General features: G+C 39.0%; 1 protein-coding gene and 1 pseudogene across 1 annotated transcript in view; both read left to right on the forward strand.

The window, feature by feature from the left end:
* LOC142435539 (cullin-4B-like) overlaps positions 1–25,324 on the forward strand; it is a 194,953-nt gene that overhangs the window by 85,014 nt on the left and 84,615 nt on the right. The window contains exon 10 of the mRNA XM_075539764.1: positions 13,870–13,988. Coding sequence (XP_075395879.1) covers positions 13,870–13,988 — 119 coding nt within the window. The remainder of the gene's footprint in view (positions 1–13,869; positions 13,989–25,324) is intronic.
* On the forward strand, positions 13,151–13,250 carry LOC142435725 (small nucleolar RNA SNORA76; annotated as a pseudogene).

Genomic DNA, 25,324 nt, shown 5'->3' on the forward strand with positions numbered 1-25,324 from the left:
TGCTTCAACCGGGGATATGCCCAGTAGAGGGATGGCTGGGTCATAAGGTAGATCAATTTCCATCGCCAGATTGCTTTCCACAGTGTCTGTACAAATCTGCAGGACCAGCAGCAGTGGAGGAGGGTTCCTACTTCACCACAGCTCCTCCAACACTTGTTGCTCTCTGATTTACTGATCTGGGCTAGCCTCAGGGGTGTTAGGTGGTATCTCATGGTTGTTTTGATTTGCATATCTCTTATGGCAAGGGACTTCGAGCACTTTCTCATATGTTTATTGATCTCCTCTCTAGTGAAAGTTCTTCTCATTTCTTTTGCCCACTTCCTTAGGGGGTTAACTGTTTTCCTCTTTTTGCAGGTCCCGATGGTGTTGTAGATTTTAGTAATGAGCCCTTTGTCTGATGTGTCATTACTAAAAATCCTCTCCCAGTCTGTGGGTTGCCTTGTCACCCTCTTGGTGAAGTCTTTCGAGGTGCACAGGTGTTTTATTCTTATTAGATCCCATTTGTCGATTTCCAGTTCACCTGTGTGTGTCCCCTTCCCTGTTGCAGTGAGCCTATGTGCTCCCTGGGCCAGTGCTCTGAGATTAGTCCCGATTCCCTCCTTAATGGTCCTGATGGTTTGGGGTTTGACTTCTAGATCTGTGATCCACCTTGAGTGTATTCTTGTGCATGGGGTGAGGTAGACGTCTTGTTTCAACTTTCTACATGTGGATATCCATTGTTTTCCAGCACCACTTATTAAAGAGGGCATCTGCTTCCCACTTGACGTTTTTGGGACCCTTGTCGAAGATCAGTTGTCTATATGCTGATGATTTTACTCCTGGGCTTTCTATTCTTTTCCACTGGTCTGAGTGTCTATCATTGTGCCAGTACCATGCTGTTTTGACCACTGTAGCTGTGTAGTAGGCATTGAAATCAGGTAGGGCGAGTCCTCCAATTGTGTCCTTCTTCTTGAGGAGTTCTCTGCTAATTCTGGGTTTCTTCCCTCTCCATATGAAGTTGGTGGTCAGTTTTTCCAATTCTTTGAAGAAGGTTGATGGTAATTGGATTGGTATAGCATTGAACTTGTAGAGTGTTTTAGGAAGAACTGTCATCTTTACTATGTTCAGCCTACCTAACCATGAGCAGGGGAGGGTCAAACATTTGTGAAGATCACTTTTGGTTTCCTGTAATAGGGTTTTATAATTATGCTTATAAAGGTCTTTAGTATTTTTTGTTAAATATATTCCTAGGTATTTCAGTTTGTTCTTGGCTACTGTGAAGGGTACTTCCCTCTAATTGCCTCTTCCATGGCCCTGTCCGATGTGTATAGAAACCCTACCGACTTCTGTTTATTGATCTTGTATCCTGCTGCTCTTCCGTATTCCTCTATTGCTGTAAGTATTCCAACTGTGGAGTTTTGGGGGTCTTCAATGTATAGGATCATGTCATCTGCAAATAACGATAGTTTCACCTCCTCCTCTCCCAACTGGATCCCTTTGATGTCCTTCCGCTGTCTTATGTTGTTAGCCAGAACCTCCAAAACGATATTGAATAGAAGAGGGGACAGGGGGCATCCTTGTCTTGTGCCCTTTTACAGTGGTATTGTTCTTGTCTTTTCTCCATTGACTATGATGTTGGCTGTTGGTCTTTCATAGATAGCTTGTATGAGCTTGAGGAACTTGCCTTCCAGTCCTGTCTTCCTGAGTGTTTTGATTAGGAATTGGTGCTGGATGTTGTCAAATGCTTTTTCTGTATCTATGGGTATTATCATATGTTTTTTATCCTTTTTCTTTTCGATGTGGTGTATGATATTGATGGATTTTCGGATGTTAAACCATCCCTGCATCGCTGGGATGAATCCTACTTGGTCGTGGTGAATGATACGTTTGATGTTCCTTTGTATTCCATTGGCCAATATTTTTTTAAGGATTTTTGCATCTATGTTCATTAGAGATATTGGTCTATAATTCTCTACACCTGTGGGGTCTTTTCCCTGTTTGGGTATCAAAGTAATGCTGGCTTCGTAAAATGAGTTTGGGAGTTTGCCGTTCTTTTCTATGTTATGGAATACTTTGTGGAGGATCGGTGTCAGTTCTTCCCTGAATGTTTGGTAAAATTCTGCTGTGTAGCCATCTGGCCCTGGGGCCCTTTTCCTTGGTAGGTTTTTGATGACACTCTCTATTTCTTCCTTCGCTATGGTTTGTTGAGGTTCTTGATCTCTGTCTCAGATAGTCTAGGGATAGATTGTTTTTCTAAATATTTATCCATGTCTTCCAGGTTTCTGAATTCATTAGAATACAAACCTTCATAGTACTTTGTGATTATCCTTTTTATCTCATTGGGGTCTGTTGTTATTGCCCCCGATTCATCCCTCATCCTGGCTATTGATGTTTGCTCCTTTCTATCTTTGGTAAGCTTTGCCAGAGGAGTGTCAATTTTATTAATTCGTTCATAAAACCAGCTTCTAGTTGCGTTAATCCTTTGCATTGTTCTTTTGTCTTCCCACTGGTTTAATTCCGCCCTGATTTTTATTATTTCTTTTCTCTTGCTATTGGAGGGGTAGTTCTGTTCACTCTGTTCTAGTTGTTGGAGGTTTTGTGTTAACATATCTGTCATACGCCTTTTTTCTTTTTTCATATATGCATTCAGTGATATCAAGCTACCTCTGATAACTGCCTTTGCCGTGTCCCACAAGTTTTGATATGTTGTATGCTCGTTCTCATTAGTTTCTATAAACTTCCTGATATCCTTTCTGATCTGGACCTTAACCGATTCATGTCGCAGGAGATCGTTGTTTATTCTCCAATTGGTGGCCCTTGCTTTTCTGGGTGCCCTCCTATTAATCTCCAGGTTTATGGCATGGTGGTCTGAGAAAAACATCTAAATAATATCTATGCGTTTGAATTTACTCAGGCTGGCCTTGTGTCCCAGCATGTGATCTATTCTTGAGAAAGATCCGTGTGGATTGGAGAAGAATGTGAAACCTTTTGCTTTTGGATGAAAGGCTCTGTAGATGTCTATCAGGCTCTGTTGCCTAATTACATTGTTTAGCTCTCTGGCCTCTTTGCTGAGCTTCTTTCCCTGTGACTTGTCTTTCTCTGATAGTGGAGTGTTGAAGTCCTCCACCATTATTGTTGTTTCCGTGATTTCTTCTTTCATTTTTTTAATAGTTTGTTTGACGAAATTTGCCGCGCCATTATTAGGTGCGTAAATATTCAGTGTGCTAAGTGCTTCCTGGTTTACTGAGCCTTTGAGCATTATGTAGTGTCCCTCTTTGTCTCTTTTTATGTTTTGGATCTTGAAATCCATTTTGCCGGAGATTAAGATAGCCACTCCTGCCTTCTTGGAGTTACCATTTGCTTGGTAAACTTTCTCCCAGCCCTTTATTCTCAGCATATGCTTGTCTGCTTGCTTAAGGTGTGTCTCTTGCAGGCAGCAGATTGATGGGTTATGTTTTCTGATCCAGTCCTCCAGCCTCTTTCTTTTAATGTATGAATTTGCATTCAGAGTGATTATTACTATCTCTGGCTTCATGATTGCCCTATTCTGTTTTGTGTTTTGGGTCTTTGCCTATCTTCCTTCATGTCAGTGTGCTTTTTTTGTGTGGAAGGTTTCTATCCTGTCCTCTTTTCCATCTGAGACCCTGTTGTCCTGGTACATGTTGCTGGCATGTTGGCTTCTAGTTGGAGATGGGCTATATGGTGGTCTCCTGATGGTTCTTGTTGGAGCTTGTTCTTCTGGCCATATTCAGCCAGTATGTTCTGCAGGGTCGGGTGACTTGCAGTATATTTTTTGAGTTCTTCCTTGTCCTGGAAGACCCTTATCTTACCCTCTATCTTAATGGATAACTTGGCAGGGTATAGGATTCTGGGGGAGGCATTTTTATCTTTCAGGTTTTGGAAGATGTTGCTCCATTCTCTCCTCCTCTTCATGGTTTCTGTTGATAAGTCTGAGCATATTCTTACCTGCGCTCCTTTGTATGTGACTGTCTTCCTTTCTCTTGATGCTCGTAACATTTTCATTTTTTTACTCTAAGTTGGATAATTTTACAATTATATGTATTGGCGTGTTCTTCTTGGTATTTAGCTTTTACGTCGTCCTCTCTGCTTCCTGTACGAGAGTCGGATTCTCCTTTGTTAGGTTGGGAAAATTTTCTTTCAGAAATTCCTTTCCTATCTTGGCTGTTGATTTGTGTGTTATATTGTGTTCCGGTAGACCGATTATTCGAATATTATTCCTCTTCATAGCATCTGTCATTGATCTCAAGCTGTCTTCTGTTTCTTTACTATTCCTATCTGATTGTTTTTCTCGCATGCTTCGTTTGGTTTGAGCGTCCTCGAGTTCACTGACATGGTTCTCAGCCTCCTCAAGCCTAGATATAGCTTCTGTGACCTTTTGTGTGGCCTCTGCTACCTCCTCTGTTAGTTTCTGCAGTTCCTTTTGGTGGGTAGAATTCATCCCCTTTATTGTGGACTTCATCCCCTCTATTGTGCATTTCATTCCCTCTATCGTTGCATCCTTATTGTGGTTTGCTTCTCTGAGCTCCTGTATTACTGTAAGCAGAGTTCTGAATTTTCCTTTTGTGGCTGATCTATATCTGTTTCTTCTATGAGTGACGTTAGGTCTGTTAAAGTGCCTCGTTTCTCTGATTTTTTTGTTGGGAGTGATGTGGTCTGTTGATTTTTCCTTGATCCTTTCATAGGCCCCATGCTTCTGGGAGACAGGAGTAACCTTATCTATGTTGTTGTTAAGGATTCTGTCAGGCGATTGCCTATGACCTACTGTAAGGGTGGGTCAGACTGCTTTGTAGACCGAGTTCCCTGTCCGGTTGGTGACCTGCCGCGCGGAGATGTTTCAGCAGCTGGAGTGGGGGCTGGGGCCTCAGTGCGTGCCCTCAGGCTGATTTGACCAGGTGTGACAAGGTACCCTTAGTGACCCCCTTTATGAAGATTGGGATTAGTAATAAAAAGGATTTAAAAGGTTAATGATATAAAAATACTTTGTAACAGAATATTGGGCAGGAAGAAAAAATTGGAGGGAGATGTAAGAGAATCTATAATAGAAGAGGGACAAGCTGTGATACTAGTAGAGGTGGGAGGAGAAGAAAGAAAAGAGAGAGAAGGAGAATCTATAGCAAAGGGGCAGAAGAGAAGTACAAGCATTAATGAAAAAGTAGGAAGGAAGGAGAGAGAATACAGCGCAGACAGTAAAAGAAAGGGAAGAAGGAATAAATAACAAACAAACAAAAAACACAAAAAAGCAAAAAAAAATCCTATGCTAGATGATGTGTATGTCTGAAAATTTCCCCCTTTCCCTCTAAGCGCTGGTGATGCCTAATAGAGCGCAGAGGTGGCTGAGTTCGTATTGTCCCACGATGTGGTGCTGATCTATGTGTTGTTGGGAATGCTCTTCAGCTCAGCAAGCCCTCCCAGGTCCGGCCGCTCCCTACTGGCAGTCCTCGTGCTCTAGCTGGGAAGTGCTAGGGCAGCTAAGGGTACTGTGTGGAGGATCAGGCCACTGTACCCGTCTCCTGGGGTGGCTGGGGCGGGCTGCAGCAGGCCTAGGGCTGGCACTGGGGACCCCACAGGGCCCCCAGGTGGTGAGAGCTGGCTGCAGCTCACCTATGGCTCCTCAGGGACTGCAAAGCCGAGTCCCAGGCTCCACTGCAGGTGGAATGTTTGATCTGCCCGGGCTGTGAGCGGGCGCGGGGAGGCCCCTCAGACAGCGGCGCGAAACTGCAGGGGACAATGGTGCTTGTCCTCCGCCTGGCTCTGAGCTCAGAACCGCGAGGACAGCAGAGGCTTGGCGCGAAACCGCAGGGGCAATGGCGCCCGTCCTCCCCTCAGGCTCAGAGCCACGGCCTCTGGGGTCCCCGCAGCACCCTGGGGAAGGCACCCACTCTTGTGCCTGGCGCCGGGAGGGGACCTTTGCGGGCTGACTCAGCGGAATCCCAGGGTGGGGGACAGGCGTGGGTTGGGCTATGGCTCCCACCGGTGGGAAGTGCTCAGCGCAGGGTCCCGGCTGGGAGTGGAGCTGGCGCTAGGCTGCTGGGGGTGGGCGGGGGCGGGCGGCTGGCGCACGGAGGGCAGGTGGAGAGGTCCGCGGAGGCAGAGGTGCGGGTGGATGGTCCCCCGTGGGGGTCGCCAGACAACCCGCAGGTCCGCTCCCCGGAGCTTGGATGAATGGAGGGAGGGACGTGGGCCCGAGGGCAGATGGCTGCCCTGCGGGGAGAGGGGAACCGCGGGAGAGGAAAGCTTCTCTCCCAGTGGGGATCAGCAAGTGGGCCGCTGGTGTAGGGGGTGCGTGACCTGCTGCGCCTGTCTAGGCAGGGCAGGCAAGCGACTCTAGGCTGGGGTCTGGTTTGGGGGTGGAGCTTAGGCTAGTCGCCAGTGAGCTCGCGGCAGCTTAGTGACCAGAGATGTTCCAGGAGTCCGGTCCTCTTTCACCTAAACCCCTGCTCACGACAAATGCGTGGGGTGGGACTGGGGTGCTGTCCCAGTGGGATATTTCACTCACCAGACTCCTACTATTCAGCTACCTGGTCACCAAACCCGCTTTGTTTGGAGGAGCTCTCAGAGTATGCGGGTGTCCCCGTCGGCAATCTTCCCGGACCTCTCCACTATATCTTTTTTGATAGCCGGGCATCATAAACTTTCTTCACCATGTTTGCTTATACACATGTCTGTCTTCAGCAATCATGTGGAAGTTGGGTATCATGGCATGACCATTTAACTGAGCAAGGTGCTATTGTATTAAGGGAGTGCGCGCAAGTCCACCTGCTACACTACTACTGAACCTATAAATATATGCACATAGGTCTATTTCCCCCATAATCATAAATATATTTGCATATGTACATGTCTGTATTTAGGTTTCTATGTATGCACTTTGCTTCCTACTCTTTTCCTCTATTTCTGTTACTCTTTCCTCCTGTCCCACTATCATGTTCAGCTTTCATTCTGGTTTCAGTAATTCCTCTCAGTTATCTTGCCCTTGGTCACTCCCTACCAGTCCTCCCATCTCCTCCCTGCCAATGGTTTTGAACCACTCGTTGTTCCCTTATTCCCTGGGTTGGCCAACACCTCCTCCCTCCCCCTACCTCCCACACTCTCATGCCCCCCGGGACTTTTGGTCCTGTTATTTTCTTCTCCCATTGCTTGTCCAGCCTATCTTATCTAGGTGGACCTGCAGATATAGTAATAGATGCATAAAAAATGCAGATCGCTTTGACATGGTACACACATTTTAATAATAGTTCTTAGTGGATTTCCTTGAAGGTGAATGGATATATTTCTATTTGAGTGACTTGCACTACAAATAGGCTATTGATCTTTGTGTTCAATTTCATTTTTTCATGACTTCTGACATTCTAATTTTCCTAGATACATCACTACTCGTAGTTAAAACTATTTGTAGATTTCCCCCCAACTGTTTCTTCTCCCCTTAAGTTGTGCCCCATAAGCAAATAAAGATCTTGAAGACTCCACGTCCATGTTCATTACTTCATTCACATCATCATGGTCAGCTATACTTTCAGAAAACAGATCCTCCCCATTTACATTTTGAGTAATTTCTGACTTAGGGGTGCTCATCATCAGGCATATCTTTTGACAAAGTTCTGCTTCTATCATGAGGCTTTCAGTATCTGAGAAAATTTAGAAGCTGTGAGTTAGGTTTTCAGCAGCTGATAGTTCCAAAGCGGGAAATCAAGTTCTTTCTCATGACATACTTCCAGCATTCCAGTAACACACAGACACTATAGTATTAAAACTGGCAAGCAAATGGTATAATATGGATAAATAGATATATGCTTATCCACGTGTATATGTATCTGTATAATGGTATGAATAACACATAGATAATTGGCTCAGTTATGGAAAATGTTTTTAGCCATAAGCTCACATTCATTTTTTAGTTTTATAGGTAGGATATAAGTGATGTGCAGTTTATAAAGTTATATTCTGAAACCTAGTTTTGTGTGTTGTGTCTTGGCACTTAAAAATTTGCTTATGATTATTTAAGTTTCACCTTTAAATGGTGCAAACAAGGAAAAAGAAACATATATACCACCCAAATGATCTACATCAATACAGCTAAGAAAGTATATGAATCCATCTGCTCTGGGACTAGAATTATATTGTGCCTGGTTATTGCCACAGATTCATCTAATCAAGATCACACAGATGGGCCCTGACACACTAGGAGAAAAATGTGGAGTGGAATTTCAAAAAGTGTTTTCAAAATCAAAAGCATGACAGTGTGGGTTGAGACTGAAGACAATTGCACTAAGATAATTTTTTCAAACCTTGATTACATTGTAGCTAAATGACAGGTTGAATTTTGTCCTTGGGACTGAATGGTCAACAGACACTTTAAAACAAAAATGAACCATAAAAGGGATAGGAGAATGAGATTAATGAAAGTGGCACAGTCATAAAGGAAATATTGTGAATAATATAATCAATGTCACTGAATCCTTTAGGTAGAAATTATTTTAAAGTAATCCAAGTGGTTGCATAAAATTACAACACAATAGTATATTATCTTAAAAATTTGTTTTAAATATTGCAGGAGTGAGTAGTCGAAAAGAAATCCAGAAGATAAATTTATTTACAATACTATTTAGAGAGTGTTTTTAATGAGGAAAAGATAGGTGCAGGGTCAATCATATGGGAAAAGATGAAGCTGGACTCATACATTTTAATATACATGAAATATGTTCAAAATGGAACAAGTTTAACTGTAACTTCTTTCTTTTAGACTCAGAGATATTTAAAATAAGAAAGTGCATTTCTTTTTTGTTGTACATGTGTATACATATATTTATGTGTGTTTGCATGTATAAAGGTATCACAGTTGTAGCTCTACATTTCCCAGAAATGTTAAGGTATTTATCTATGGAGGATTTACTCAATCCTTGTTACTGTTTTTGTTAGATGTTGTTGAGTTGGTTCTAACCCTGTGTAGAACAACATGGAAACACTGGCCTGTACTGTCCTTTTCTCCCAATTCCTATGATTGAAACCATTGTTGCAGTCATTGGTCAATCCATCTTGCTTTTTTGTGACAATCTAATTTTGAAAGCATGCCATAATCTTCAGAAACTGATCTCATCTAATAAACATAACTGCAGTATGAGAAGAGAGTCTTCCATCTCACTTCTAGGGAACATTTGAGGTTTATGTATTTCAAGACAACTTAAAAAAATTGTTTTCATGTGCTTAATGGTCTACTGACTATTTTCCAACGCCACTATAAAAATACCTCCATTCTAAATTGCTCTTCACTGTTTATTGTTCTTTCAGGTACATATGATGCAGTTAAAAATAATCATGGCAGGAGCCAGCTTACTGTTGTCCTCAAAGTAACACTTTGGCTCTTTGATGCTTTTAAAATTAGCCCTTTGAAATAGCTTAGCTTTTGACTAAGAACTGCCTTGGTAACTTCAGTATTCTCTCCCCTTGTGTTGTTACTTTTTGGTCCATTTGTAAGAATTTTAATATATACTAGTGTGGATGTAGTTTTAAAATCTTCATCAGTAAGTACTTAAGTCATCTTTGTTTTCAGAAGTCTCAGTTGTTATTGTCTACACGTTACAAGGTACTTCTGAGTTTTCCTCCAGTCCTGATAATAGTGTAGCATCATAAAGTCTTATATTTATAGTTATTTGTTCAGAATATACAGTAGATAGGTAAATTTAAAAGAATGTTATCTTGACATGTTATATTTCATAGTTTGAAATCCTTCCCTAGCCTCTTATTCTGTTTGAATGACTACCTTTTTTACCTATGCATTGGTTTTGCATGAGAACAATTAAACTATTTTGAAATTTAATTAAACTATTTTGGCAATGTTGTCTCTAGTTCATTACCATCTTCAACAGTCTAGTGACTATTACTCTGCTGGTATTCTATTCTTTTCTCAGTATTTCTTCAGTTAAAATTCATCTTAAGTTAAAAGCAATATAAGTAGTTCCACATTTTTTCTAAATTTGACTTGAATTTCTGGCAACTCCCTGTTAATCCTTGCTGTAACTTTTGAATTATCTTCCACAAAACTTTACCTTCTTGTATTAGTAATGATATTGTAAGGAAATTTTCATATTCTTTTGTACTTTTCTTTGGAATGGACACAAGCAAAAAGATTTGCTAGTCAATTAGCTTAAATGAACACCCAGTGGTCCACAAGTTTGTTGAAACATTGTAATTGGTATTCCAGCAATTCTTGCAGCCTTGGTTTTTTTTTCAAGGTCTTCAGTGCAATTTAAACATAGGCACCTATTATCACATTTGATCTCTTGAAATGATTGACAATTTTAGTACTGTGATTTTATTCCTATGCGTTGATTTTTTAAAAATTTGGAATTGGGTACAAGTTTACCAAACAAATTAGGTTTCCTTTTAACAGTTTATACATTGTGTTTTATGTCAGTGGCTACAATCCCCAAAGAGATATGTAATTTAGCCCTTTCCCTCTCTTTTTCACTGGTTTAAATTCCTCCCCTTTACCTAATAGGTCAACATTTGCCTTTGCGTAACTGCTGCCTTTCTTATCTCAATTGATTTATTTTTTTATCTTCCTCTTGTTGCTGTTTCCCTCATAGACCTTCCTTTTGTTTTACTGAGACTTGGGTTCATTTCCAAACCCGAGGAGTGACTCAGGACCCAGGTCTCTAGGGCTCCACCAGTCTCTCTAAAGGGTAAGGGTGGGTCTATATATACCTCCATGCTTCTTGGTTCCTTCCATAGGTTGTCTACAGAAGCTTTCAATATTGTAACATGAGACTTGAACTTTCTCTTCATTTCTTTCAGCTTGAGAAATACTGAGTGTTTTCCTCTCTCAGATCTTCATATATTTAAAATTGGTGCAACACAGGTGTGCTCATTTATCTAAGCTAACTGACTGGAAGATAAGCTTGCTAGTGCCCATTCCAAAGAAAGGCGACTTATGTAAATAATTTCTTTCTTTGAGCCAGTTTTTGAAATTTTTTGTGCAGCTCTTTTATGTCCTCATTTATTCCCTTGTCATCATTTCTCCTTTCATAATAGCTCTCCTCAGAGCCTAACTTCAATTCTTTATTGACTTTAAAAAATATTTGTGTATGTCCTTTTCATGTATTTATCTATTTTGTGTGCTTTTAATGTATATTCTTGATGCTATCATAACATATGTCTGATCCCACTCGTAAGCCTCACTTCACCGAATGTCTTCATATGATGGTCAGTTAATTAAGGTGTGAAATATTGCATCATATTTTGACTGTTACAGACTTAGTTGCTTTTCTTCTGCTTCTCCCTGAAATTTAATATGAGCTCTTGATAGTCTGTCCCACAGTGGACTGCTGGCTCTATTGGAGCTCATGATCTTGAGCTTCTTTCTTATATCTCAGAGGTTTATATGATGTCTGTTTATTTCCTCTGTCAGGGCGTATGTATATAATAATTTATTATGTTGTTGAATAAAAGTATTTGCTATGAATAAGTCTAGTGCTGGAAATTTAATAATTTTATCTTCCATGTTGGTTTTTATCACCAACTCATCTTTCTCAGTTTATCTAATATTCCTTGTTTTTGCCATCTTTAAAATTATAATCACCAGAAATGTTGATTCATTGGATTTCATGTTTAGTAATTCCAAATTGCAAAATTTCATAGAATTCTTAAATTTCATCTTTGGCTAAAGTGCATACATTTGAATAACACTTCTGTTAATTGTATTTCTTAAAGGTATGTGAATTTTGTTCTACCATTGTCAGCCTTGCATTTCAAGTTAAATCTTATATTGTTCATTTGTTGATTAATCAATAGTATTTCTCTTCAGTTTTGTGATTATCACTGTGGTAAGCCATAGATTGTCAGGCTCCAAATGGCCAAAACCAGTCCATTTCACTTTATCAGTGCCTAGGACATCAATCTTCAAGAATTCCATTTCATTTAAAAAATATTTTATTGGCATATAAATTGGAACAACTTTAAAGTAGATCAAAAGGGAGGTCAAATAATATAGTGTTAACATTTTAACTGAACTATAGCTAGCATCTTATTTTTTATTATTTTTATTGTCTTATTTTCATATGAAGGGAATTTTAGTCTCAGATTATTATTGGATTTTCCCTGTCAGCATCATTAAAACTGCCTGTTTTACAAGGAGGCACATCGTTCCAGTAATACTTTGAGTGTTTTGAACCAAATGGGCTCATCTTCTAGCATTGTATCAAGTAATGTCCTATTGCTATTCAAAGGTTTTCAGTGACTAATCTTCTCAGATGTGTACCACTTACTCTTTGTTTCCAGTCCTTTTGAACTTTTCCATCATGGGTGACCCTGCTGGTATTTGAAATATCAGAGAGTAAGATTATAAAATAGGAACAACAGACAAGCCACACAGTTCAACAAACTGACAGAGAAGTGGTGGAATAGTTATTTATGTTGTTGTTATGTACAGTTAAGTGGGTTACAAATCATAAGCAACACTTTGTACAGCAGAGCAAAACACTGTTTGGTTCTGCACCATCCTCACAATTGTTATTAAATTGGAGTACCTTGTTGTAGTCACTGTGTCAATCCATCTGCTTTTGTTCACTGCCCTCCACTTTACGAAGTATGAATGATGTTCTCTAGGGACTGGTATGTCCTGACAAAGTGTCCACAGTACATGAGATGAATTCTCACCATCCTCCCTTCATAAGGAGCATTCTCACTGTAGTTCTTCCAAGAGAGACTTGTTGGTTCTTTTAACAGTACATGATACTTTCAGTATTCTTCATCAGTAACATAATTCAAACCCTTGATGTTTGATCATGGTAATTAGAGGAGAGAATTTCTTCCATGCAGTTGGATGATGAATAAATATTTTTAAAAGAAATGAATTGTGAGTGTTCTTTTGCATTTTGATATTTTCATTCTTGTTGATTAATATTTCATTTGCCCAAATACTTGCACACATATTTACTTTTGGGTGATAGGAAAAAATAATAATAATCAATAAATATTACTTATAAACTGCAAGAACAGATAATATACCAGGAGATTCTTAATTCCAGAAAATTATATATTGTCCAGTCACATCTATTTTACTCTTCAGTTTACTATATTTTTATTCAATTGAATACATATTTTTGAAAGATAGCTATGAACTGATTAGAGAAATTCAAAAGAAAAACCTATGTCGGCGCCACCTTTGAACCCGCCGTGCCTGCCTGTGGTGCAGGGGCGTAAGCTGCAGCGCCAGAGCAAGTGCTGGCACATAATTGGGGCCATGAGCTACATGGAAAAAAAAAGAAAAACCTATGCAACTATACGTAATACTATTTTAAGAGCATAAATTTGAAGTATATATCATGTATACTAGAATATAAGCCGACCCGAGTATAAGCCGAGGTACCTAATTATTACCTGGGAAACCAGAAAAACTGATTGACTTGAGTATAAGCTTAGAGTGGGAAATGCAGGATGTGAATTAACACAGAGACCAGAGGGGAGAGACAGAGCATAGCCACAGACACATCCTTACCAGTTCAGCTGCCGGCGTAAATGAATCACTAATGTGCATCTGCGAATTGGAGCCATCCACATCATAGGATGACTCTGATTAGTTAGATGTGAATAAACAAACATTCAAAGCCCTGCAGTGTCAGTGGGGCTTTGAATGAACAGCGGAGAAACGTCAATCACCCTCAAGATGTTACACCTCCCTGGGGTACCACTGACCCGTGTATAATATATACATTAAAACTATTTCTTAATTTAACATTATTGAAATTCTTATCACTTATAAGTGTAGAACTTAAACATTTAAAATAAAAAATTTGTTGAAATGAATTATTTTAATATATTACTTGGGGTGAATAGTTGACTTGCTAATTATGTTTTTATGTTTCTAATGTACAGGCTTAAGTCATCTTCTTGATGAAAACAGAATTCAAGATTTGTCTCTACTGTACCAGCTGTGTAAGAGGGTAGAATGTGAAGTTCAAATTCTTCTTCAACCCTGGAGCGATTACATAAAGGTATTACTAAATGTCACTGTATCAGTTCATAGATTTCTTGGTTTCTTTGTCTATCTAAAGAAAACCTGATGATGCTGTGGGTTAGATGTCGAGTTGCTGACTCCAAGGTCAGCAGTTGAAAACACAAGCCGTGTTGCAGGAGAGAGATGTGGCTGTTTGAACCTATAAAGATTATGTGTTAGAAACACTACATAGAGTTGCTGTGAGTCAAAAATCCATGCAGTAGTTTGATTTTTATCCATTTAAAAGCATGATTTCTTTGGAACATCTCTGACCTTATATAAGAATTAAAAAATTATAGAAAGGCCAAGAAGATATCCATGTGTATAACATCTATTTCCTTTCTTTATAAAAATAAGATTTATTATTAGTGTCTTCACAATGTTGCTCAGCCATCTCAATTAGTTCTGGAAACACGTCAAAATAAATTATCACTCAGTCTCCTTGGTCAGTGAATTGGAGAACTCTTTTTCATCTTTATAAAGTTTCTTTCTTTATTTTCTGCCTTTCCTTTCTGCCTTTCAACATTTCCTGGCGATTCGTATCGCTTCTCCTATTGTTGTCAAGGTGTCTATTTCCTTTTATAATTCCGGGAGGATTTTACTGATTATTTTGAGGGTCTTTAATTGGGTGTATACATATTTGTTATAGTTTGTGTGGATTTGTAAGTTTGTATGGTTTGTATATGGTTTCTATAGTTCGTAAGTGATCTGACACAAAATTGATCATAAACATTGGTGAAGACCAGGAAATATTTAATATTATTATGGTCACTTGTAGCATGATTTATGGAATTTAACAAAAACATTTCCAATCTTTAGTTTTTCTCGGTTTGGAAAATTTGATTTCCCCCTCTCTGTACTTATGCCAGGTTAATGAGAGAGTGCCAGCATGACTGAAGATGAAGGCTATTAATTTAACATACTTTCATAATACCATGCTACAGATTGCCCTTTAATCTTTACAATGTTCTCTCTAAAAGCAAGACTGTTCACATCTCAGAACTATGATGAGAGTTGGATTCAGCAGAAACATAATCAATGTGTGGATCCTACAAAAGATCCTGGGCTTCTATAGCCTACTGAAAACTCAATATTCAGATTTAATCTCTGAACTGCTTCCCACCACCACCTGTTTGAATTACATATGCTGTTGAGGTTCATTTGCATGAAGTTAGTTGACGCTTCAACTTGATCGCTGCTTGTTTTAAGCCCCCAGATGCTGTTCATTCTGTTAGCTGTACACCATCCTCTACTGTAGCACCCATCTCTTCAGTGATCTCATCACGAAGGTATCAAGTTGGGCTCTGTCACAAGAACAGATTGTTCTTAGATTCAGGTTACAATTAAGTGTGAGCCCCAATCCATTCATATATATGTACACACATATGATTTATATATGTTTTAGTTTGACTCTAGTGAGATCATCATTTTATGATTCATAACATTATAAATAATCCAAATGGTGTATAAGATAATTCTACTACTAGCATTATTTTTGCCAGTGATCTATAATTTAAAGCATAATTGAGAAAAGAAAATTACATATGCATAAGCCAGCTTCTCAGACCAAAATACATGCAGTATGGTACAAAGTAAGAGTGCAAGTGACTGGGTGCTGTTTCCATGAACAGTGAGGTTAAGCATAAGGTGAAACTTTCACTAACATTCACAGAGGCCTACAAGACAAGCCAATGTCCTAAGAAAATCAAAGAGAAGAATATTAAAGTGTGTGGTAGTCCTGGGCATCGCTGGGCACCTTCACTCAAACCCAGAGATTTGAATCAAAGTCCAATGATCACCAATTCCATAACCTTGGAATAGCAGTCATCTACTTCTCGGGGCATTTCAGTCTTAAATCCTAGAGTATTGTCAGTTCACTAAATTTTCTACAGGGTAGAGCCCAATTTGCTTAGTGTGTTTTCCAAATTGGATCCTTCTGGTGTGACCTAAAATTTTGTGCATCTCAAAATGACAGAATATGATGTCCAGTTGTCAAGAGCATGAGGCATAGTTTACCTAGAGAGAGAAACCGAGTAAAAAATGTCCAGGTGGGACATTTATTGGATGTTTCTCCCCTGTGGTTCCAAATAAGTTATTAAGTGCTTATAAAATTCCCTCACCTGCCCCGCAGTGGCAATTACCCCACTAGTTTATCCATCAATAGAGGTGTACTATCTATAGTTGAGTGTAAATCAACCCAAATATCAACTGAGGCACCTAATTTTACCACAAAACTACGTAAAATGTGCTGAAAAACTCGTCTTATACATGAGTATATACTGTAATTGCTTTTTCAAGACCTACCTTCTCCACTCCCATGCTTTCATTTGAGTTCCTAGTAAAGTTTGTTAATGACTCTTGTAGAACTGTCTGTTGATTTAGTATGACCTTAACACAGTGTGGTATGGCAGCAAATACTGGTCTTTTCATCCCCATATCTTGAGAAGTTGACCCCAGCTGAGGTGAGGTCTCCCCCATCTAAGTGGTCTTTAAAATGTACAAATAAAGAGGATGATATATGGTTCTTAGAACTGGGAGGTTCACTACTTCATTGCTTTGGAAACTGAAAGGAGAAACCTGCCTTTGCCTTGCTATTTATCCTTATCCTTATATGGGCTCAAACATATTTGACATTTTGTGATGGATTGACATCACTGAATATAATGGTTTCCAGGTCCTCACCTGTCATGAGGTGTTTCAGGATCTCATCACTACATTAATTTTTTATGTGACGTTTATGTTCTTCAAAATGCATGCATAGTCTCATTTTTTTCATTCTAGTTGTTTCAGTTCCATTTTTCTAGTTTCTTTACTTCCTTACATTCTCATGTTTATAGTAAAGTAATTGTTGACAGGAGTATATATGCTTTGTAAAGAGTGAGCACAGGACTTGCGCATGGTACATACTTATATATTTTTCATCAGACAATTTCAGAATTTACTTTCAGTTCAATATTTGAAGAGTATTTGGGGGTAATAATTTCAGGCAGTTCTCCATTCTCAACCAACTCATTACGTCTACTTGTAAGCTTGTGTTTGCTTGTTTCAGAGTCCGTTTATTGATGTCCTTAGTAGAATGGTAGCTATTTCTTTTTTTTTCGTTTGTTGGTTTTGGTTTATCTTTTTATTGGGGCTCATAAGGCTCTTATCACAGTCTGTACATACATCAATTGAGCAAAGCACCCTTATACATTCGTTGCACTCATCATTCTCATAATTCACCTTCCACTTGGGTTCCTGGAATCACCTCGGGTTCCCTTTTTTTCGCCCATCCCCCTCCCTCCCCGATCCCAACCCTGCTCCCTTGATAGTTTATAAATAATTATTATATCTTATCTTACACTCCCCGGCGTCTCCCCTCACCTGCCTCCTCATTGCCCATCTCCCAGAGAGGAGGTTACACATAGATCTCTGAGATCGGTTCTCCCTTTCTACTCCCCCTTCCCTCCTGGTGTCGCCACTCCCACCGCTGGTGTTGAGGGGTTCGTCTGTCCTAGATTCCCTGTGCCTCCAGATCCCCACTGCACCGCTGTACATCCTCTGGTATAACCAGGTCCGCAAGGCAAGGTAGAACTGGGGTCATGATGATTGGGAGGGGAGGAAGCGTTCAGGAACTAGAGGAAGGTTTTGAGTTTCATTGTTGCTACACTGAACTCTGAGTGGCCCATCTCCTCCTCACTACCCCTCTGGAAGGGGTGTCCAGCTGTCTACAGATGGGCATTGGGTCCCTATCACGTACTCCCCCTCTTTCACGGTGATGTGATTCTCACCACCACCCCACCTTTGTTGTTGGAGACCTGGTCTCCTCTGTCCTTCATGGTCACCTATGTTGGTGTGCTGCTTCCGTGTGGACTCGGTTGCTTCTGGGCTAGATGGCCGCTTGTTTGCTTTCAAGCCTTTAAGTCCCCAGATGCTATATCTTTTTGATAGCAGGGCACCATCAGCTTTCTTCACCACATTTGCTTACACACACGTCTGTCTTCAGTGATCATGTCGGTAAGATGGGTATCCTGCAATGACTGTTTAGCAGGGCGAGATGCTATTGTATTGGGGGATTATGCATGAGGAGGCCCAATGTCCATCTGCTACCCTATTACTGAACCTATAAATATATGCATATAAATCCATTGCCCCCATAATCATAAATATATTTACATATGTACATGTCGGTATTTAGGCTTCTCTGTATGCACTTTGCCTCCTACTCCTTTCCTCTATTTCCTTTCGCTTTCCTCCCGACCCATTACCATGTTTAGCCTTCATTCTGGTTTCAGTAATTCCTCTCAGTTACCTTGCCCTTGGTCACTCCCTACCAGTCCTCCCCTCCCCTCCCTCCTCTGGTTTTGAACCACTCGCTCTTCCCTTGTCCCTGTGTTGGGCGACACCTCCTCCCTCCCCTACCTCCCACGCTCTCATGTCCCTCCAGGACCGTTGGTCCTGTTGTTTTCTTCTCTCATTATTTGTCCAGCCTGTCTTGTCTAGGTGGACCTGCTGACATAGTAATATGTGCATACAAATGCATATGACTTTGACTGTGCCCAAGTGGCACATAAGAACATGGCTTTGACAGAAGCAACATCGACACGCTGATAAGCAGAAACGCCACTAACATACAAAATTTACAAGGTAAAAAACAAAACCAATTAAAAAAAGACTAAACAAAAAGATAGCAAATATTAAAAGAAAAATTGCTAGTAGTTCAAGGTCAGTTCGTTGGCCTTTAGGAGTGTTTTCTAGGTGTAGCTTGTGAAGCACCACGTCCTGGCCCGGAAGACCATCCTTTGAACTCCCTCGGGATCCCTTTGCTCTGCTTCCTCCACTGCTCCTTTGCACGCCCCCAGTGTTTGCCTCAGTGTGGTGGCGTCAGCTCAGTCACCCATCCCCCATTGTGTCTCATGTGCTGTCCCGTGTAGGGCCATGTGTTGGTGCAGGATGTCGCATCTCGTAGTGTGGTCATCTGAATGGTCCTCTCTGTATGATGGGCCCTTCTAGCTGGTTTATCGACCTTGGGCTTGGTGGACGCAGGTGTACTCCACTACGTCCTTTCTCCTTCTTTTGTTTCAGCTTCCTTCTGGATGTGGTGTGGTGGGTCAGTTCCTTTCCCACTCCAGACGATCTATTTTTGTTTTCTGTGTTATTCCCTTCGAGTGTGGGGGTTGGCCTAATTCTGGTTTGGGTCAGCTTGTAGTCCTGCCTCTTTGTGTAGACCTCTGTACTTTGCGTTGCCCTCCTTTTTTGGTGTGTCGTGGTGGGGTCCATGTAGAATGGTAGCTATTTCGACCTGACACCATTTAATTCTTGTCTCAGGGCAGATGAAGCTATCCTTTATGTTGACTTGGCCTGAAGACAAGTTTTTGCTTTCATTTTCCACTTTCTCTTTTCACTCTGCTGTTGACAAATGATGACATGTAATCTTTTCTTAAGAGAGTTATTTTTAATAACTCACATATTACCAAAACTAAGATGGAGAACATAATGAGTAACTGTATTTTACTACTTAATTGAGATGTTCCATGATAATATGTTGCTAATTTTTAAAAGAAGAAACCTAATCTTGTGAGGATTTGGTCTAAGAATTATCTATAATAAGCCCACTGTGTGTTATGTGTTATATGTAAACACATGCTCTCCATGTGAATGATGATATAAGCATTAATTTCTCAGTGCACTATCACTACTTAAAAGAGAGGATATGCATATATACACAGATTTATATAGAGATAGATTTAGTGATTGCCATATTCAAACTCATGTCTGTCAGATTCATTGTGTTCCAAGGTATTTCAGAAACTCATTTTTATTGCTTATCACATTTTACTTATCAATTCACACATGATTGGCACTTAGCTTTTCTTCCATCTTTTTTTATTATGAATTTAATTTTTCTTCCATCTTTTTGTATTATGCATTTGGCTGCTGTGAACCTTGGTATACATATATCTGTTGACATCACGTTTATTATTAGAACCTTAGGGTATATCTATGAGTGGATTTGTTGGATTATTTGACAGCATTTCCTCTAAGTTATTTCTTTTAACTTGTAAATTGAAGGTTTACAGAAGGCATCAATTTTACATTCAGTAGCTAATGCACAGTTTCTTTTCAATCACTTGAATGTTACATAGCTTATTCTACTCCCTTTTTGCATTTACTTTACTTTCTTTCTTGACCCTTTTGAATAATTATCCATTGGAAAAGGTTGCCATTTTGATCCCAAATAGTTACTTATATGAATAATTGAGTAATACTGTTATTGCTTCCCTTATACAACTATTGACTAAACCTAGTTGAGGAAGTTCACTGGCAGATCCAAAGGGTGACTGAGGGTCATAATCTTAGAGATTCCATCATTCTCTAAAGAGTCTCAAGTATGTAAAAGAAACATGATCATAATTGAAAATAGCAATAGACGACATCAAAATAATAAGACTTTAACATGCCACTTTAACAATGGGACAAAAACTCAAACAATAGAACAGATACAGAAGATCTTTAAAAAAATAATCAACACATTTGAACCAATGCATATATACTGAACACCAAAGTAAATTACAATGCACATTTTCCAGTGCATATAAATCATACGTTAAGTAATAAACACCTCTCAATAAATTTAAAGGAATAAAAATAATGCGAAGTATTTTTGTGACTACCACATTTTAAAATTAGAAATCATTAATAAAAAGGTGGTGTAGGGGTGGATCAAAAGTACAGAAACTAATAGTCTGCTAAAAAATTATTGTTTAATTTGTTAAACAGAATAACTCGTAGCAATAAAAGAAACTGATAAAAAACTAGGACAGAGCTGAAGTCAAAAAAGAAGAAAAAGCAAAACCATAACATATATTCATTAACCCCAACAATTAGAAGAATAGCAAACAGAAAGAAATGCAAAAATAAAAATCCGCCAGCTTCGAGATGAAATAATAAGGCCTAAAATATAAATGGAACAGAAAACAGTGAATCAGTGAAAGAATAAGTTGAACTAGGTATTGATCTTTGAAAAAGATGACCACAATAGATAAAATACTGCATATTTAAGTAAATAAAAACTAAGCTAATAGCTCAAAAAAAGCAATGAAAAGGAAGAACAACATCCTAATGTCATTAACCAATATAAAAAATAGTAATAACAAAATAATATTATAGGAAAATCTATTCCAAACATTTTATACATGGGTGAATGGAAAAATTCCTACAAACCCACTACATAAATTAACGCAGCCGAATATGGAGAACTTAAGTAGAACTACACTAAAGATGAAATTGTGGAACTCAAAATAGAACTCCTTCCCTCCTCTCCCCACCCCAATATGTCTTGATTCTATTGTTCAATGAAGAATTGACATCAATTCTACTCAAAATATTCCAAAATTTAGAAGCATATGAATACTTTAAATTTGTTTTACAAACAGACATAACTGGTATGTCAAAGCTAGGCAAAGACAACATTAAAACAACCTTATAGGCCAGTACACCTATGAACAGACGCAAAAATCCTCAACAAAATCATGGTTATTAGAATGAACATAACATTAAGTATATATGTGTGTATATATATATACATATATACATATATATATATAATTACACACACGCACACATACTAGAAAAGGAGGGGAGAGGAGGGTGAAGGGAAGTTCAATTAGGTAATAGATTAGCTTAAGTTGGGAAAAGGAAAAAGCAATATACAATTATTGTATTAAATATGCAATTGCATTTTATTATATATAATATATACAAATATAACTATTTTATATTAAAATGTATTTTTATTTTAGAGTACCTAACTATAAATTTAGGTATTTTATATAGTTGTATATTTTAAATAATTATATTAAAATATAAAATAATATGTTAAAATAAGGGTATGAGTTAGCTCAAGATAACTTACAGGAAAATGCGAAGAGGTGCATGCAACACACTGAGAACCAAGATATATATTATTTTATAAAATACTGGGCTTCTTTATTAGTATACTCTAGAAGTGCACACGTAGGCCAGAGAGGCAGATGAACACTGATAATCCTGGATAGATCTGACAGATAATATTTCTATATACAAATTGCATATGTGTTTAATAAACATGTTTGCCATGCATAACCAAATATATAGAGTTGAAAGAGATTTGTTGTTTGGGGTTAGGCAGTCTAAAGAGATAGTGAAGTGAGTAACTAGGTTACCATATACACTTGTGTATAAGCTGAGTTATTCAACTCAGTTTTTATGCTGAAAAAGCCCCCCTTCGGCTTATACTTACCTGTTCTCTGCTGTAGTGCGGTGTTATCCAGTCTCTCCTGCTGATCTGGGGGTGCCTGCAGCCTCTTTGGGTGGTCCGATGACTTCTAACACCACCACTCTTCTTTTCTCCTGCACACAGGCCCTCTCCGCTGTGTTGTCTGTGGCATACTGGGAAAGAACCTGCTCGCTTCTGTGTGCTGGTACCTGGGGTGCACCACATCCTTGTCAGATGAATGCTGGTGCCACTGTTCTTCTTGTCCTGCTCTTCTCCAGGGCAGTGACCAATGACGTAGCCTTTACTGTCTTACCCGTGATTAGTCATGCGCCCTTGCTCCACCCAAGCATTGCTGAATGCAAGTGAAGGTATATCTGTGGTCTTGGATACACAGTACATTTATATACAGTATTTAATATATATATGTATATGTATATACATATATTATTAACCCCTCTCTTATTAACCCCTGTCTTGACCCAGTGTTGACTATGCTTGCATAGACCAGCCTGTGTTAGAGCTCATAGTATACACGCTGAATTGTGTACACGTGTAAGGCAGCGTATGTAGTAATGCAGCACATGAAGTAACAGCGTGTATACTCTTGATACCATATTGATTTTGTTGACCCTCTTTTCCACTTACAGAGCTAGTTTTTCTTTGAAATAAATATTCAAAATACATTTAACATACAGATGCCTTAATTAATGTAATTTTATTGGTATCTAGTTTCATTTCGAAATTTACCAGTAGCTGCTGCATTTCTCACTGAGGCTTCTTCAATAAGTTTCCCCTGTTTTCTGTGGTTAAATTAGGTGCCTCGGCTTATACTTGGCTCAGCTACTACTCACGTATATATAGTAATTAAATGTCATATATAGTTGTTTATAAAGTGCATTTATTTGCACCTCCTTGTCTAAGGGGAAAAAGCAAAGACAAAATGCAGATAAGTACTTAGTGCAAATGACTAATTGTCCTTCCACATTTCAACCACATTGATTCTAAGACAAGACTAGATGTTGGCCAGGTTCCCCAACCAATTTCTCTGAAAGGGATCCCATTAAAAGGGCCTAGCTAGAGTGGAACAGCATGTGAAAAAACTCAAAATTATAAATATCACAGGCCTAACAAAGTTTAGTGAAGCCCTTGGGACTGTTGTTTAGAATCTCCAGATAGTATATCCAAAGTATGTAAGACATCTTTCTAAGGACCTCTGGCCAGCACCATAATTCAAATGCATCCATACTTTCTTCAGCCTTCTTTATTCAATGTCCACCTTTCACATACACATGAGGCAATTTAAAACACCTTGGCTTGTGCACCTTCGTCCTGAAAGTAACATCCTGACTCAATACTTTGAAGAGAATTTACGCAGTAGATTTTCTCAATGCAATATTTCATTTTGTCTCTTGGCTGCTGCTTTCGTGAAAATTGGGGAATTTCAGAAAGCAAACTCTGCTTGCAACTTAAACCTTGTTACCTATTGGTCTAGTTGTGAGAACTTTGGTTTTCTTTTTTCTTTTAAATAATTTTATTGGGGACTCTTACAACTCTTTTTATTTTTGCTCTTACAACTCTTCTCACAATCCATTCATCCATCCATCCATTGTATCAAGCGCATTTGCACATTTGTTGCCATCATCATTTTTTAAAAAAACATTTTCTTTCTACTTGAACCCTTGGTATCAGTTTCTCATTTTCCCCCTCCATCCCAACCTTTCCTCCCTCATGAAGATATGCTAATTTTAGAAGTTATTATTATTTTACATGTCTTACACTGACGATGTCTTCCTTTACTCACTTTTCTGTGTTCCATATCCCTGGAAGGAGGATCATTGTGATAGGTTCCTCCTTTCTCCCCCCACCTTCTCCTTCCTCTCCTGGTACAACTCATATCAATATTGGTCTTGAGGAGTTCTGTCTTGGATTCCCTGAGTTTCCAGCTCTTACCTGTACCCATGTACATGCTCTGATCTAACATGATTTGTAAGGTAGAATAGGGATTATGATAGTGGGGGTGGGGAGGAAGCATTAAAGAACTAGAGGAAAGTGTTATGTTTTAATTGTGCTATATTACACCCTGACTGGCCCGTCTTCTCCCCTTAACCCTTCTGAAAGGGATGTCTAGTTGCCTATGGATGGGCTTTGGGTCTCCATTCCACACTCCCTCCCCTTCATTGATATGATTATTTTTGTTCTGTGTCTTTGATGCCTGATACCTGATCCCATCGACACTTCACAATTACACAGGCTAGTGAGTTTCTTCATTGTGGATTTTGTTGCTTCTCATCTAGATGGCTACTTGGTTATCTTAAAGCCTTTAAGACCCCAGCCGCTATATCATTTGATAGCCAGGCACCATCAGCTTTCTTTCACACATTTGATTATGCACCCACTTTGTCTTCAGCAATTGTAATAGGAAGGTGAGCACCACAGAATGCTGTGTTATTAGAACAAAGTATTCTTGCACTGAGAGAGTTCTTGTGTATAGGCCCAATGTCTGTCTGCTACCTTAATACTTGTAAATATATGTACATAGATCTCTTTCCCCATCATCATATAAAAATACATTTACATATGTACATGCCGGTATTTAGACCTCTATTAATGCCCTTTGTCTCCTAGTTCTTTTCTCTCTTTCCTTTTACTTTCCTCTTGTCCCACTATCATGTTTACCAGCTTGATCTAGGACTTTGGGGTTTTTTTATATTGAATTATAATTCATTCTGATGACTGAAATCCTTAATCTTCATTAGCAAATGCTTCAAGTTCTTGTGTCATTTTTATGTATGTTTTTAATAAGTCACATCCAACTCTGATGCCAATTCCTTCTTTTATATAGTCCAATTTATTTAATTATTTGCTCAGCATATAGATCGAATAAATATGGTGAGGAAATACATCCCTGATGCATGATTTTCTTGACTTTAAAACATGCAGCATTCCCTTTTTCTTTTCACACAACTGTCTTTTGGTCCATGTATATATTCCTTGTGAGCACAATGAAGTGTTCTACCTTCCCATTCTCAAAGCTTTCTGTAGTTTATGAACTTCACACTCATATGCCTTGATATAGTTATTAAAACACAAGTAAACAT

Source organism: Tenrec ecaudatus, chromosome Y (assembly GCF_050624435.1).
Source record: "Tenrec ecaudatus isolate mTenEca1 chromosome Y, mTenEca1.hap1, whole genome shotgun sequence".
NCBI lineage: Eukaryota > Metazoa > Chordata > Mammalia > Afrosoricida > Tenrecidae > Tenrec > Tenrec ecaudatus.